The sequence below is a fragment of the Falco peregrinus genome, chromosome 8 (assembly GCF_023634155.1).
Source record: "Falco peregrinus isolate bFalPer1 chromosome 8, bFalPer1.pri, whole genome shotgun sequence".
Taxonomy (NCBI): Eukaryota; Metazoa; Chordata; class Aves; order Falconiformes; family Falconidae; genus Falco; species Falco peregrinus.
Window position 1 is genome coordinate 58,142,233 of NC_073728.1, and position 14,686 is coordinate 58,156,918.

At 43.6% G+C, this 14,686-nt stretch overlaps 2 protein-coding genes across 8 annotated transcripts in view; one reads left to right on the forward strand and one right to left on the reverse strand.

Moving 5' to 3' along the window:
- Window positions 1-10,357, reverse strand: MFAP3 (microfibril associated protein 3). Of its 4 annotated transcripts, none has more exons than XM_055811960.1 (3): window positions 10,292-10,357; window positions 5,484-5,941; window positions 1-4,096 (listed from the first exon to the last, which is right to left on the reverse strand). In XM_055811960.1, the coding sequence occupies exons 2-3, from the start codon at window positions 5,761-5,763 to the stop codon at window positions 3,351-3,353; spliced, it is 1,026 nt and encodes a 341-aa protein (XP_055667935.1). In that variant the 5' UTR covers window positions 5,764-5,941; window positions 10,292-10,357; the 3' UTR covers window positions 1-3,350. The 4 variants fall into 4 exon arrangements, with proteins under 4 accessions (XP_055667935.1, XP_027634628.2, XP_005231872.2 ...); XM_027778827.2 differs by lacking the exon at window positions 10,292-10,357 and adding an exon at window positions 9,730-9,935; XM_005231815.4 differs by lacking the exon at window positions 10,292-10,357 and adding an exon at window positions 9,692-9,935.
- FAM114A2 (family with sequence similarity 114 member A2) overlaps window positions 10,054-14,686 on the forward strand; it is an 18,413-nt gene continuing 13,780 nt past the window's right edge. Inside the window, exons 1-7 of one of the 4 annotated variants that reach the window (XM_055811956.1) lie at window positions 10,054-10,175; window positions 11,773-11,978; window positions 12,194-12,293; window positions 12,765-12,860; window positions 13,146-13,258; window positions 14,201-14,335; window positions 14,501-14,659. In XM_055811956.1, coding sequence (XP_055667931.1) covers window positions 10,070-10,175; window positions 11,773-11,978; window positions 12,194-12,293; window positions 12,765-12,860; window positions 13,146-13,258; window positions 14,201-14,335; window positions 14,501-14,659 — 915 coding nt within the window. In that variant the 5' untranslated portion in view covers window positions 10,054-10,069. Of the gene's footprint in view, window positions 10,176-10,326; window positions 10,460-10,491; window positions 10,512-11,772; window positions 11,979-12,193; window positions 12,294-12,764; window positions 12,861-13,145; window positions 13,259-14,200; window positions 14,336-14,500; window positions 14,660-14,686 lie in introns of those variants that run through there. The other 3 variants (XM_055811958.1, XM_055811959.1, XM_027778826.2) reach the window with 3 other exon arrangements.

Genomic DNA, 14,686 nt, shown 5'->3' on the forward strand with positions numbered 1-14,686 from the left:
TCAGGCTTTTGTTTTCAATTTATTTTGCAAATCTACCAATTCATTTTACGAAAGTATGAAATCCTACGTGGCTACATTAAACAGTTACATTACAATCCAGGTAATACAAATAACCACTACAAAGTTAGTTTTAGATACTCTTGGGTAACAAATAGATTTTACATATTCCTTTATTTAAAATAAAAATAAGTCACAAAGAAGAGATAAAATAGCCTTGTGATTGTCAAGAAATTTAGTTTAAAGCAAGGAAACCACTGTAGACTCTCCTTGTCCTACAAAAAGGTTAAGAGAGAAACACAGATGTTTACATAATCTTTCAAAGTTAATGTTCAATTAGATGCATCAAACAAATTTTAGTGCACACATCTACTCAGGATAACAAGAATAGTTCACAAGTTTGGAAACGAGTGTAAGTTTCATTCTCTGGAAATTACATTTACTGTATAACGTCACCATCATCCTTGCTTTCAGATGCATAATAATCCTGTAATATTGTTTGTAAAATACACTTGAGCTTCAAATCTGCTCTAATTTAATTCAGTGGGAGTAGGATCTGTTTCTACATTTAATAAGTACTCCCAATTTACTGAAATCCTTACAAAACAGCCTCCTTCCCGGGAATGAAATTAATTTAGTGAACAAAATACTGTAATAACTCAGGAAAACTCTTAGCTTTACTATCCAGCAATTGACATTGCCACCACATTTCTGAGGACCTTTACGCATGATCATGCTTTCCACCAGCAACAGTACACACGAAGACACTGAGTAACTGTGCTTAGTAAGGACTTGGAGCTATGTAAATAAAGTATAAAAATCAAAGAACAGATTGAATTCATCTAGAAACTGCTCTCCTAACACCCACCTGACACACCCCTACTGTCACTCTGCTGCCTGTAAGCTGCCACTTCTGATGAACCATCTCTCAATCACGATTGCGTAACTGCTTCTTAGGAAGCAACTACATGGAACTTTGATTTTGTGGCTGCATCTCCACATTGTGTGTGTAGTCAGGGGCAAAATGTCCAAGATGCTACTGCTGCATATAATGCAGTAGTTTCACAGAAGCAAGGAGAGCTGTTTACGGGGAAAAAAGGCAGGTGCAGGTACATTCCTGATGGCCTGTGGCACAAAGATTAAATCAGATCATTCTGTCTTGTAGCCTTCACCTCTTTCAACCAGGACATCCAAAAGGGTGCAAACCCCCAAATCTCCACTCATGCATATGCAACAAACCTGCAGAGCTGGCTGTAGTACAGAAGTGAAGCCAGCAGCATCTTAGCGGGGCTTCTAAGAGAACTAGGTGTTTATCTACAAGAGTATCTTTCAACACTGATCACCTCTAAAAAGTTGAAGAAAGCAGACAGGTAACACAAAACTATACAAACTTTTCACCTGGACATAAAGTGCCATCAAACTATGGAAACAAAAAAGAAGTTACTGTTGAGGGCAGTAGCTCCTGTGTCTACAGAAGACTTTATTCCCCTGAAGCAGTTAAAATTTGCTACGGTCTTGGAAATGGTACCAAGCTGGTGGGAATGCTACTATAACCAAGGCTAGCAATCTTCTTCCTTCCTGACAAATATCACTCTTAGCCGACACACCAAAGCCAACTAGGGTGCATTTACTGGTAGCTGACTGCAGAACTTTCCCCAGAAGGCAGTTTAAAATGGTAATAGATGCTTTAGTTTCCCCGTCTCTGATATGATACGATAAATATAATTTGTTCAGATCCTTTGTTACGAGCATGCATTACAACAGACGACCCCACCCTGTTATTACCACTGTGCCTGCTTGTTTTCTATCCCTACTCATGTAAATGTAATGTCAAATCCTCTTAAGAATCCTGAGCAGCCATCCAGAATCACTTGTTCAACTGACATTTCTGTAATAATAAGGAAAGGAAAAAGAGTTGTGGGAAATTAAATGGTGCTCCTGTTGCCAAGTTGTTAAAATTATATGGCAATATGCTTCCAGTAGTTGTAAGAAATTAATTTGTGGAGTGCTTACAAGCCTTACATCTACTAAATCTCAACAGGATATAAAATGCTATTTAAGTGATACAACTTACAAACGTTAAGGAGAAAAAAAATCAGCACCAAAGAGTGAAAGAAGAAACTAGATTCTTGTCTGCACTCCGATTCCTGGAGGCTGGATCTCTACAGCTGAGGACGCCATGTGGGAGATCCTTGGTGAAGGACTTATGTGTGTACATGTCAACACCCGCACCACTCGCTCTCTCTGCTACCCCTCTTCAGTGGATTAGCCAGGGAATGTTCAGTGAGTTACTCCACTCTTGCAAACAGTGGCTGGCAAATAGCTCAGCCAGCCCCCTCTGCTAACCAGCTTCTTCCACTGCTTTCTGAAAGTGCTACCCAGAGCAATGTGAGCGTCGCTACTTCTTACTACCTTTATTATAAAGTTGTTCAGAAAGAATTGAGACACCTGATCTGTAGATTAATTCATTTTTAAATTATGCCACAACGTAATTACTGTCACTCTTTTCTCACAACAATGTCAAACACAATATAAAACTTTGGATTTTCTAGTGAGTGAAATCAGCAAAGTCAGAAGACAGACAATGCTGGCAGTGCTGTTACTGCTCCATTCTGTAAGGCGCTTTGGCAATCAGCACCAAGTTTAAGCAACAAGCTTCGTAATAATTTGCCCTCCACACGCTAGAGTATGCTGCACAAGTTTGCTGCAGACGCACCGAAAACTGAGACCCCCTGGTTCTTCTCTAAGCTGCTTTGAAACTACAATTTGTTTAATCCAGCAGCAGATCGTGGTACTATTCTTTTTCTAAGTACAGTACATTTTGATAGCAACACAGAAGCACACGACACAAAACAGATTTGTACAAGCTCACCATGGTTCTGATGGGCTACACACAGCAAAAGGCAATTCAAAAAGAGCACACAAAATTCATCAGGACAACACTGACTCAAAGGAATTCCAGCTCCACTTTGTGAAGGAAGAAAAGAGTTCACAAAGGAAAAGATTTTATTGCAAGTTGTACTGCTCAGCTTGGCCACTTCTAATACAGACCAAAAGTATTAGAAGCTACCAAGGAGCCAAGGGCAAAGAATTCCTGTTTTGTAAATATTTTAAGTATAGTAAGCTTGCTTTAAAAAGAAAAGCCACTGTACAATATTCCAAATGGCCTCCTCTAACAGACTTGAAATTGTTAGCTCAACACTGACAGAAAATACAGATTTCAGTAGCAGTTCTGGCACCTTACGATTTGGAAAACTCTTGTGCATATGGTACTGAGGCAGCTTGTTTGTGGACCGCTTATGGCAGCATCCCAGGGTCACCTGTGCTCTCTCCACAGCAGCGTATCACTGGCCTCAGCAGGTGCCCTCCTCAGAAGGCGCAAACTGGCAGCTGTCATGAGAAACAGTGTCAATGCTCTGCACTTCTGACTGTGGGTGAATGGACACCTGAACGGCTATCTCTTGACCTTGCTCATTCATGGACCCATCGTCTGAATCCCCGGCTGGTGAATCGCTGCGCTTGATCTCTGGGTTGACGGGGTATATTGCAGCTTGGGTACCACAGGCTTGGGGCTGTTTTTCCTCCTCACCAACTTCATCGGGATCGTCAACTCGCACGGCCTCAAAGATCTCCTCCATGAACGCCCTGCAGTTAAGGATCAGAGGTGGAAGGGGAATGCTTCTGGCAAGCTCTTCAATGTACCGAGCAAACTCCATGGTCTTAAACTGAGTGACTTTGGCCAGCTCTAGTGTTTTGGCAGATGTAATGATAGGGATACGCTTGGCTATCTCAAAAGCCTTCTGAAGCTTCTCAGCCCCTTCCGTCCTGAAGAACTCATTGATAGCCTTCTCGGTTTTGCGGAGGTGACTGCTCATCATGCACAGACGGGTTATGTTCAGAATGAGGGTTATAGCAAAGGCAACGAGGCACACAATCATATAGTAGATACTCATGTCTCCTGAGGTGAAGGTAACCCTCAGGGTGACTGTGTAATACAAGGTGTCATTACGATTAACACCTGCACACGTGTATCGCCCCCGATCAGCAAAGTTGACCTTTGTGATGTTAAGGGAATTATCAGCAATCCTCCACCGGCCACCTGGAGATTCAAAAGAAAAAAACTGAGCTAATGAAACAAAAAACACTACATAAACTAGACATGCACTGTTTGCTCCATCAACAGGAGACAGAACTGGGAAGTAAGCAGTCCATTTCTAGCATAATACAAACAGAACACCAAGGATGGAAATTTCCTTTTCATGCTTGTGATACAGAGCACCATAATCCAGTTACCAATCCTTCTGCTTAATGGTAAATTATTCTGCAGGCTTGCTACTGTGCTTTTTCTCCTTTCTCTCTGCACTTTCTTGTGTGCTTTTGGACTGCTAGCTCTTTCTGACAGGGAACCTAATTCTTAACTAGTGCTCCTCACCAACTGTGTAATGCTATCTTGAAAGACTGTCCTCTATAAAGCCTAATTTTCCATATGTTCAGAGTCAAAAGTCAAGTGACCCATGGAAAAGATCAGTCTGTAAATGGCTCGGCTGGCAAAAGAACCCAGGATTTTCCTGAGACAGTTTTCTGCTGAGCATGCAGTGCTGATATACAAAACCCACGTAAAAAGAAATCAATAAAGAAGCTAGCTTTATACAGTATTTCCTATGCATTAATAACTTAGGGGGAAAACTGTTTTCATAACTCATTCTTCTAATTACTCTACTTTGAACTAATCTCCAGATGGCATTATAACTACAAAGAGGTTACTGAATACTGCAGGCCAGAAAGATGGCCTCCGAGAAGATCCTATCAATTAGTTCGATGACCTTCATTAATACTAATAGAGTAGAGAAAACCACATGTATCTCTAAAAGACATTATTTTTTGAAAATTAAAAACTACAGGGACAGAACTATTAGAGCCAATGGCTAGGAAAAAATATTCTCCCCCTATACAAAAGGGTTAAATAGCATGTATTTCATCATCGGCCATCACAAATTGCGTTAGTTTCCACTGTCTCACTGGCGCATAAACCAGAAAATAAATGTAATAAGTCACCCCATGCTTAAAAAAATCCTGTAACAAAATTAAAGCGCTGATTGCCAGCTGGAAAAGGTCACAAGTTGTGGAGAACTGTGTTTAATTCATGTGTTTGGAAAAATACAATATAAACCAGAGCAAAAATAATAAATAAAAACATGTTAGTATTTGGTAGGATGAAGACTCATTTATTCTGTATTGAATGCTGTGATGACTCTTAAGGAAATGATTCCGTGGGGCACTACCGCAGCATGAACGGGCTAGGACAGAGCAACTCAGGTATAATTCACGTACAACATGCCAGAGGGCAAAGGGCTTTGTCTTGCCCTCTCCTTATGTCCCAACTGTAAATGGAGGATAGGAAGAGAAAATAATAATAAACTCCCGAAGGTTTCAGTTACTGTGTAAAAGGAGAGTCCTGAAGGATAGGAAACAGCTGGAAAGCTCACCTTCATCCTTCTGTTCAAGCAGGTGTCCTCTGGAGTTATACCAAAGAATATATTCATACTGGCTGATGTTCAGTTTACATTCAATTAAAATACTGGTCCCTTCTTTGGCTATGATATCATGGTGTGCTGGAGAACTTACTAAAGCTTGAGACACTGTATGAAGTGAAGCATTGAAAGACCCAAAAGCAACTGTCCTGTTAAAAGCTACATTTTTCAGTGTAAATCCAATTGAAAAATCAGTACTAACAGTCAAAATTAACAGGCAATAGCTGAGCTTCATGGAAAGCTACAGATAATTCTTTTTTCATGTAATATGGAGAAATGAGGTCATATGATATTAAGCTGTATCGCTCTGAGATAGGAGAGGAGGCTCTTGATTTGTTCAATGATAGAAAATGTCCTGGATCCAAATGCACTTTCAAGACCATCAATATTAGAAGTGGAAACTGGAAATCCAACTGAAACAAAAAAAAAAAAAAAATAAAAAAAATATTAAGTTTATTAATGATAGCAGGCTTATGGCATATTCAAGTTTCATTTCCAGTAAACAGATTTCGATTAGCATAATATAAACTGTCAGCTGAGAGGTTCCAAATCAGAGCTCTGCTCATAAAACAGTAATGAAATGAGGGTAAGAAGGCATTAGCACACCCTTCAGTCCTCTAAATGTTCATCTTCCCATCCAAATAAATAATCTCAGGAACAATAATCATTAAGGAGAAAAATGTTTAAAAAAAGAACAAATTGTTCAGACTACTTGCAACGCGTAACTATCTTTAGGGTCAGAAAGTGGATTTTACATTTGTTAACAGAGAAAAAGTGTTTTCTTAATAGAGGAAGAAAAGCAAGAAAGAGGATATAATTTCTGCCTCCCTCTCCACCAATATCAAAGTGCTTTTAAGCCCTGGTTTTCTAAAGCCAGTCTTTCATTTAGCACCTAGAGCAAAACCAAAGTGCACATACTCCCCTGATTTTTAGTATTTATACATCTACTTACTTGATTGTAGAGGCACACTCAGCGTCAGATGTCTGAATACTACATAATATGCTTATAATTTCTTGTGTTGGGAAAAACTCTCTTGGCAGTTATCTACAGCCACAGAGAGGAAGCCCCTTTCGGAATATCGGGATACCGATGTCTAAACATACTTCCTTTTTTGCAGTCTCTCTTGCTGCTGATGCTGTATTTTCTAACTCCGCCTCCTTCTTTCTTGCTTGTTTTAAGCAAGATCCTGTTTAAAATCTTTTATTTTATGCTGCTACATCTCAGCAGTCATATCTTGCTTATCATCTTCCCTACCCAAATGCTGCCCCATACTTCAGAGCGATTAGAAAAATTGTTTTGCCTAGGGACAGAATCCATACTCTTCAAATTAATGTGCACAAAAGATTTTTTAAGACATCACAATACCGCCTTTAATTTTATATTGTCTGCACACAAGGATTTTCCTTTTCTAAAAGCCAGAATAAAACCAACTTGTAACACAATGAAATGACACTGATAAGAGGAAATCTGTAATCAATTTTCCTGGAAGCCTGATTCAAGAAAATTTCTAATCCAATATGCATTCTCTGAAGTTATGATTCCATCTAGACTGCTCCAGAGCCCTAAAAAACAATTTACGAAGTACAGAAGCCACAAGCCAAAATGTTATCTTAAAGAATATCTCACTTCATCTCATTGACTGTGTGACTTCAAATTTATCATCTTTTCTTCTACCAATAGCAAATGCTAGTGGAGTTGAATTCATAAATATCGCAATACAAAGGAATACAGTTTCTTAAGAAATAATGCAGACACTTCTCATCCTTCCAGACTGACTAGTTAATATTGCCTAAAGCAGACAGAAATCCTATCACTTATGAAAAACAATGTCATATAAATAAATACAGATTATTTGTATTAATTGTCTTTTCAGCAGAGAAAAATCGAGTATATTCAAGAATGGGAAAAAGTGCTGATAACACACTTCCCAGACTAGGAATTTTTTCAGCTAAAGTTTATTTGTTGAAGGTCAAATCAGACTCCAGACCTGACATCTGATGAGAAATGTGTTATCCGACCCATTTCTGTTGCGGCTATTGCCAAAACCAGTTTAACAAAGAAGGCAAAGACGACAGCTGTGTCCAACTCTCCTTCAAGCTTGACTAACCAACTCATCCACTGAATCCTGCAAGAGAAACTGGAAAACAGGCCTTCCACTTGTTTCTCTGTAAACAGCAATCCCTTCATCTGCCCTTTTTTTTCTTTTTTTCTTTTTCCTGGGCCCCACTCTTTCTACCGTGCCTCTTCTCCATTCATTTACAGGAAGACCAACACTGAAGCCTCAGTTCTACTGTGCTGAAGAAGCAACTTTCCCACAGCTAAATGGTTAAAAATGGTACCAAGGCTTCTTTCCTTCCCGTTCTCCACCAGTTATATTTCAGGGAAAGTGTTACTGAGTCTTGCTGCCTCAGGTGAAGAGCATCCCAGCCACATCAACTGCACAGGTCTGAAAAAACCCCAATACTAAGGTTGCTGCTGATCAACAACTATTTCTTTGTTTGAAGGAGTGGTTTTAACTTTCCTTTTTTAGACCCCTAGGATTTTCAGAGTGTTTCAGAGCCTTCAGAAGGCTGCTGACAACTGACCTGCTTACTTTGGCAACTTTGTGCAGACTTCTTAAAGACAGGCTGAGGGTTATTGGTAGTCGGTGGACCACTGACATTTGGATTGCTGGAGCTGCCGTTTGAGAGTCTGTCACAGCTTGCACTAGCAAGTGAGGCACTACGGTTGCAGATCTTCAGAACACCTCCCTCCACAACCCAGCTGCCTTCGGTTAAACATGCCACTGCACTTAATGGCTTTTGCATGCACTGGGGCTTGACTTGACAGCATCTGATGCGGTTACAGCTGATGATAGCTCTGCAGTGAAGACAAACCCTCATCTTCAGTATCAAATCAAACACACAGCATAACTTACAGTCATCTAAACCAATAACCTACCAACTAATAATGTTTATAGATTTATTAGAGAATAATTCCAGTACCTCCTGTACTTTGCCTGTGTTATTGTCATTTTGAATTATTAAATTTAAATTGTTAGATTTCCAAGTGTCTGTGACACTCCTCCTAAAATGACATTAGGAACCTCAGTCAATTATTTAACACAAGAAATACTCTGCAACATTTCCCCTCATAAGAATAAGATAATTATCTTCAGTAATTGCATATGCTCTCCACTGTATTTGCACTGAGCTTGCATAATGTATAAAACATTGGTGATGGGTCATTGAATTTTACTATTAAACCCTTCGAGGTCTGATTTATTAGGAATTGTTTGTCACATTTCACTTTTGGAAAAGCCATTATTGCTAAGCAGACAATGGTCTCTCACTGCCGAGTGCTGGGAAAAATAAAATGATTTGTGAAATTCATATTCTTCAACTATCACACTTATGCAAAACAGCTGCTGGAACTGATAAAGGATCCAAAAAGGATAAAGCGTGAACAGTGCCAACACCACAATTACTCAAGAAAGCATTAAGCCCAAGCAAGATGAAATGTGCAGAATAAAACTGGCTTTTTTACAACTGAACCTGAAGTTGAGCTCAACATATTTAACCTTTATTAAGCCGTAAGTTGTAACAACAAACAGCAGTGGAAAGATAAAAATCCGTGAGGCATACGCTTGTATGAGTCATCTTTGGCTCTTATCCTAAAGAAGTCTATTTGTGTTTAACTCAAGAGCATTATAAGTAGCCCCACTGAGGTCAATGGAAGTACTGATAGTACTTAAAATTACAACATTTATAAGGCACTGCAAAACTGGGGCCCAAGAGGTTGCAGGATATATGGTTTTACATTCACTGCTTATAACATCATTTCATACCTGTAGAAATGTGAAGTAATAAACCGAGACACACCTGAAAAACCACAGACTCCTCTCACTTCTGGCACACAACACGGAAATCTGTTTTGGCAGTTACAACAAGCTAATTGGTACTAATGCACACTAAATGGATCTAAATGGATCACTTCTGCACAGAGCACGTGTCCCTCCTACTTGCAGGGTGGTGTCTTTAAGAAATAAGGCCGCCGTGACCGTCCTGCGAGGGCCCCATGACCCTCTTTCCAATCAGGAAACCGCATTTGGCAGAGACCTGCAGACATTAACTCCCGGGAAGTTTATGAAAATAGATGGTGTGGTCTGGATGAGAGCCATTACCGGGGTTCCCAGCGCGGGAGGCCGCAGGGAGGGCTCACCTTCAGCCGGCACCCGTGAAGGCTCCGTGGGGGTGCAGCTGCACCCACAGGCCAGAAACCTACGTAAGGAGAAAATCTGCAGGAGAGGAGAGTCGACCTCGCTGCCGCACAGGACCCGGTGTCCAGCCGTGGACGCGGCCCCGCGGCTGCCTGACACTGCACACACCCCCAAGCGTTTTCCCTCTGTCAGCTGAAAACGATCAGGCATAAAACTCTACAGGGGAAACACACTCCCCATTGCAGCCGAGGGAGCCCAGGCCACGTCGCCTGACGTCACGCGGGCCTGACGTCACGCGGGCCTGACGTCACGCCAGAAGCCTGCCCCCCTCCCCCCATTCCCATGCCAAAACAGCGACGCAGGCCCCCGAGCTCTCCCTCAGCAGCGGGGTGGGCGCGGAGGGCCTGCGCGCCGCTGCGCCGTTTCCCCCGATTCCGGACGCCGCCAGGTAAAACCTGGCGTCGCGCAGCGAGGCGGCGGCCCGCCGCCCGCACCGGGAGGAGGGTGGCCGAGCCCGCCCCGCCCCGCCCGCCCCGCGGCCCCGCGCCCCGGCCCGCCGCACACCTCTGCCGCCGCCGGCCCCGCCGCCCGGACGTGCTTCCCCGCGCGCCCTTCCGGGCTGGGCCGCACTTCCGGGGTCAGCCGGCAGGTGCCGCTCTGCGCCTCGCCTCGGTGGTCCCGGTCCGCCCGGCGCGGGGTGTGCGGAGCTGGAGGGGCGGCCCGGGCTGGCGGGTGAGGCGGGGCCAGCACCGGGGCCACGGAGCGGGCCTCCGGAGGGCTGGGGGTACGGGGGGGCCGAAGGGGCCTTCTGTGGGACAGGGAGTCCCAAGGGCAGGGGGGCTTTGAGGCACTTGGGGGTGCCCATGGGGCAGGCGCTGCTATGGGGGGGTTATGGACACCTGGGGGTCCCCCTACGGGGCAGGAGTGGCGCGGGGAGCTCTAGGGAACCTGGGGGTCCCCTGGGTGTCAGGCAGCCCCACATGGTGGTTACGAGACCCTGGGGGTCTCCGGGGAAGCAGAGGCGCAGGGAGGCCGCAGGGCTGGGGGGCGCAGGGTGGTGGCCCCTCTGGGATGACTTCGTGGCCGGCTGGGCCCGGGGGTGCTGCGGGGGCCCGGGGGCGTGGGGGAGCCCAGCCCGTCACCCGGAGCTGCCCTTGCCGTAGTGCTGCCCCTCTCCTCCGCTGCAAGCCCACCGAAGGCGGTGGCGGGGGCAGCTGCCCTGACTGCTTCGGTGGGGGCCTCTCAGGGAGCGCAGCTTCGTGCCAGCACGGACCGGGGGGCTGGGGGGGGCCCGGCCTGGCCCTGCCAGCTGCTGCTGCCAGGCCCTGCCTGCTGCTGCCTTCAACGTGCTGTCCCACAGCTGCTGAAGCGCTGCCAGCAAAGCCAGGAGGCACGGAACCTCTGCCCCATGAGCAGGCCGCAGCATGGCAGCCTGTTCGCGGGCACCCTCGTCCCCGAGGTGTGATGTGGGGGCCGGGTGCGGTGGCAGCCGGAGTGTGTTTCACGTTCTGGGTGCTGTTAATGCCCTGGTGAAGCTCAGCCCTAAATACAGAAATGAACTAGCTGCTGCCTCCCTACCTGCCCAGCTTTCCCAATTCATATCTGACACCCTTCAAAGCAGCCATCCTGATCAGTTTTGGGGTTTGTGTTCGGGTTTTTTTTGGTGGTTGTTTTTTTGTTGTTGGTTTTTTTTTTTGTGTGTGAAGCAAGTCATGGATGTAATTATCTGAGGACCTTTTGAACCTTTCATTTGTGTTTCAGAGTTAGCAACCTTTTTCTTTCCTGTGGAGAGGGTGTGTCAGTTAAAGCCACATGTTTCTATGGGACTTTAAACTTTCAAGTGTGACATTTCATCCAGGCAGATGTAATTTGGTGCACACACTTGCTTAAAAACTTAATCTGTTCATGCGCTGTGGTAACATGAAGGGATTTCTGTCTTAGTTGTGTTTAATTATTTAAAACACAAATGTGATGCGTTTGAACTAATGTCAAAGTGTACAAGGAAGTGATTATTTTATCTGCTTTCTTTCTATGGATGTTCATAGTCATGTCTGAGAAAGACAGTGGTGAAAATCTGAAAGAAGAAACCTCTTACAAAGATGAAAATGAACAGAAAGCAGAGGAACTTGGCTGCACTGACAGCACTGAAGAGCAAGAGCTTGAGCCTGTGCCTATGACTCGGAAAAGACCTGAACTCAAACCCCCAAGCCAGCCTGCTGCCACAGAAGAGCCCGCAGCTGAAAGCCTCATGGTATGTTCCTGTGCCCACTGAATAATGTGACTGCACGTTTCATGACTTTGAGCACAGAAGCTTTCTGAGCATAAGCCCCAATCCTTTTCTGAAAATTCACATTGCTGTTTGTCTGAAAAGAAAAAGCTGCGCAAAAGTTACACATCACAGACTGCTTGTGTTCCTCTCCTCACCACAATATCTCCATCGCTCTCTTCTGCTTTTCTTCATTAAAGGTCTCAGATTCTCCTGCTGCAGTTCAGACAGGATGGGGGTACTGGGGAAGCTGGGGGAAATCTCTTCTGTCAACTGCCTCTGCTACTGTAGCTACTGTAGGTAAGGCTCTTTCTGGTGTTTGATAAATATTTTAACCGTGCTTCATGTGTCAAGCTACTGCTTTTGAGCTTGTTTCTAGAGAAGGAGATTTCTGTTATAGCAGCAATTATTGGAAAAATGTCAAGAGAATTGTTCAAGTAACAGGGAAAACTTGTACCGAAAGGTACAGTGAGATTAAGGAGATATGCTCAGCCAAAATTACTTTCAAGTTTTTAAGTTGTTTACATAATTTTAAGCCTGTATTTTAAATGGTATTCAGCTGGTGTTTACAGCTTGATTTAAAAGCTGAGATGAAACCTGAGTTCATTATATTGGTAAGCAAGCTGGGTAGTGGTAGGTTTTAGTGGTGGGCAAACTGTCTTGAAAGGAGGAATCCAGAATAATAATTAAAAAAATAATGCAGCCCTAATCCTGTTCTGTTCTGATTTCTGTTATATGTCACGGTTAAAGTAATACTGCTGTCTTCTCTAGGTCAAGGTATTTCAAATGTCATAGAAAAAGCAGAAACAACCCTTGGGATCCCCAGTCCTAGTGAAATCTCTTCAGAGGCCAGAGATGCTACAAGAGGTCAGTTTTTACTGCGTAAGAAAAACACCAAAACATTTCTCATAATGTAATTAGCTGCAAAATAATACCACCTTCTCGGCGTCATGTATATTGAGGTTGATATCTCTGTGCTAAAATAATACTCTATTGCTTACTTCTGTTGGTTCTGAAAAGTAGGTAGGAAAATAATCCCAATTCTAGCCCTGCTCCTGGCTGACACTCGGTGTTTGTTGATTTTCTGCACTCTGCAGCTGACAGGATCTTTTTTTGGGAGCAAGGAACTTAATTTTCTGCCTTCTAATGCAGGAAGCGAGAATCCTGGTGCTGGCAGCACAGATGCGGTTGATGACGGCAGTTCCTTTCCTATTGCTGGGGCTCTTGGAGTTTTATCAACCATCTCTACTGCTGTCCAAAGCACAGTGAGTGAGTTGGGAATGCAAGAGAAAATGCGTTTAAGAGAGCGTTGGGGTTTTTGCCTTTCATCTAAAACATTGTAAGAGGAAACTTTTTTAATTTTGACTTTTGTGGGCTGAATGGTGAGAAACGGTTTCAACCTTCAGACAACCTTTATCCTGTGCCTTGCTTCTAACTGGCATTTAATGTGTAAGATGTCTTGAATTTTGATAGTTCTGTACTGAGTGTTGATACATGCATAACAAAAAGTGGACTGTGTGGTTTGTGCGTGTCACATCTGTACTCTGTTATCCCTGCTCCCTTCCTTTAGAGTATTCAGGTAAATGCTGGGTCAGACTCACTCCTGGAATATTTCTACTGATTTGCACAGAACTGTCTAGAGATGAAATCCATTCTCTTCAAAAATTTCTGTGAAACTAGCCCAAATTACTTGGAAATCAGCTTGCTCCTGTGACCATGAGAAATGCACTTCAAAGGAACCCATTACCCTTAGAAACTGTGCTTTTGTGATCTGCTGTCTTGTCAATTTGCCCATGAATCTGAAAAAGCCGCTGATGGAAAGCTTGCTTCTGCTATTAAGGCTTGAACGAGAGTCAGCAACCAAAACCCACAGGTCTAGTGTTTTTTGGTTGAAGGATGAGAACTGAATATTTTAATGTGCTGAGAACCAGCTTGTTCACAAAATGAAAATATATTTCTCATCAGATTACTGCAGTAGCCAGAGTACTATATTAAACTGTTGGATGATAGTGTGTTGTGGCTGTTACGTTGTCGTCCTGCTCTCATTGTGGTGATTAGGGTTGAATTTTAGGGTGGCAAGGACCAATGTGGCTTTTCTGTGAGTGTGTACTGTAACATTGCTGATTCAAATCCCCCAACTCAATTTCTTCAACTGTATAGTCTTCTGCAAGTTTTAATCACTCTCTGTATCCAAACGTGATTCCTAGGGGAAAAGTGTTATCAGTGGAGGTCTGGATGCCTTGGAATTCATCGGGAAAAAGACAATGGATGTAATAGCTGAGGGAGACCCTGGGTTCAAAAAAACAAAGGGCCTAATGAACAGAAACTCTACGTTATCTCAGGTATGGCAGTTCTGTATCGGCTCCTCATTGGTTTCTCTCATTTCTTTTTGCTGCTTTTGCAGTCCGGTCATTAAGCAACAGTTTTTACTGTTGAATGAAAAAGCTTCTCCTCCCATATACTGTATCTTCTGGCACTGACCTGAGCCCTCTGTTTTTCTTTTCAAGGTCTTACGAGAGGCAAAGGAGAAAGAAGAGCAGCAGACAGCTACTGAGGTTACCATGGCTACAGAGAAGAAAGCCCATTATGGGTTACTGTTTGATGAATTTCAGGGTCTTTCGCATCTGGAGGCCTTAGAGATGCTTTCCAGAGAGAGTGAATCAAAGGTAATGGCCTTGAGCAATTTGCCTTCT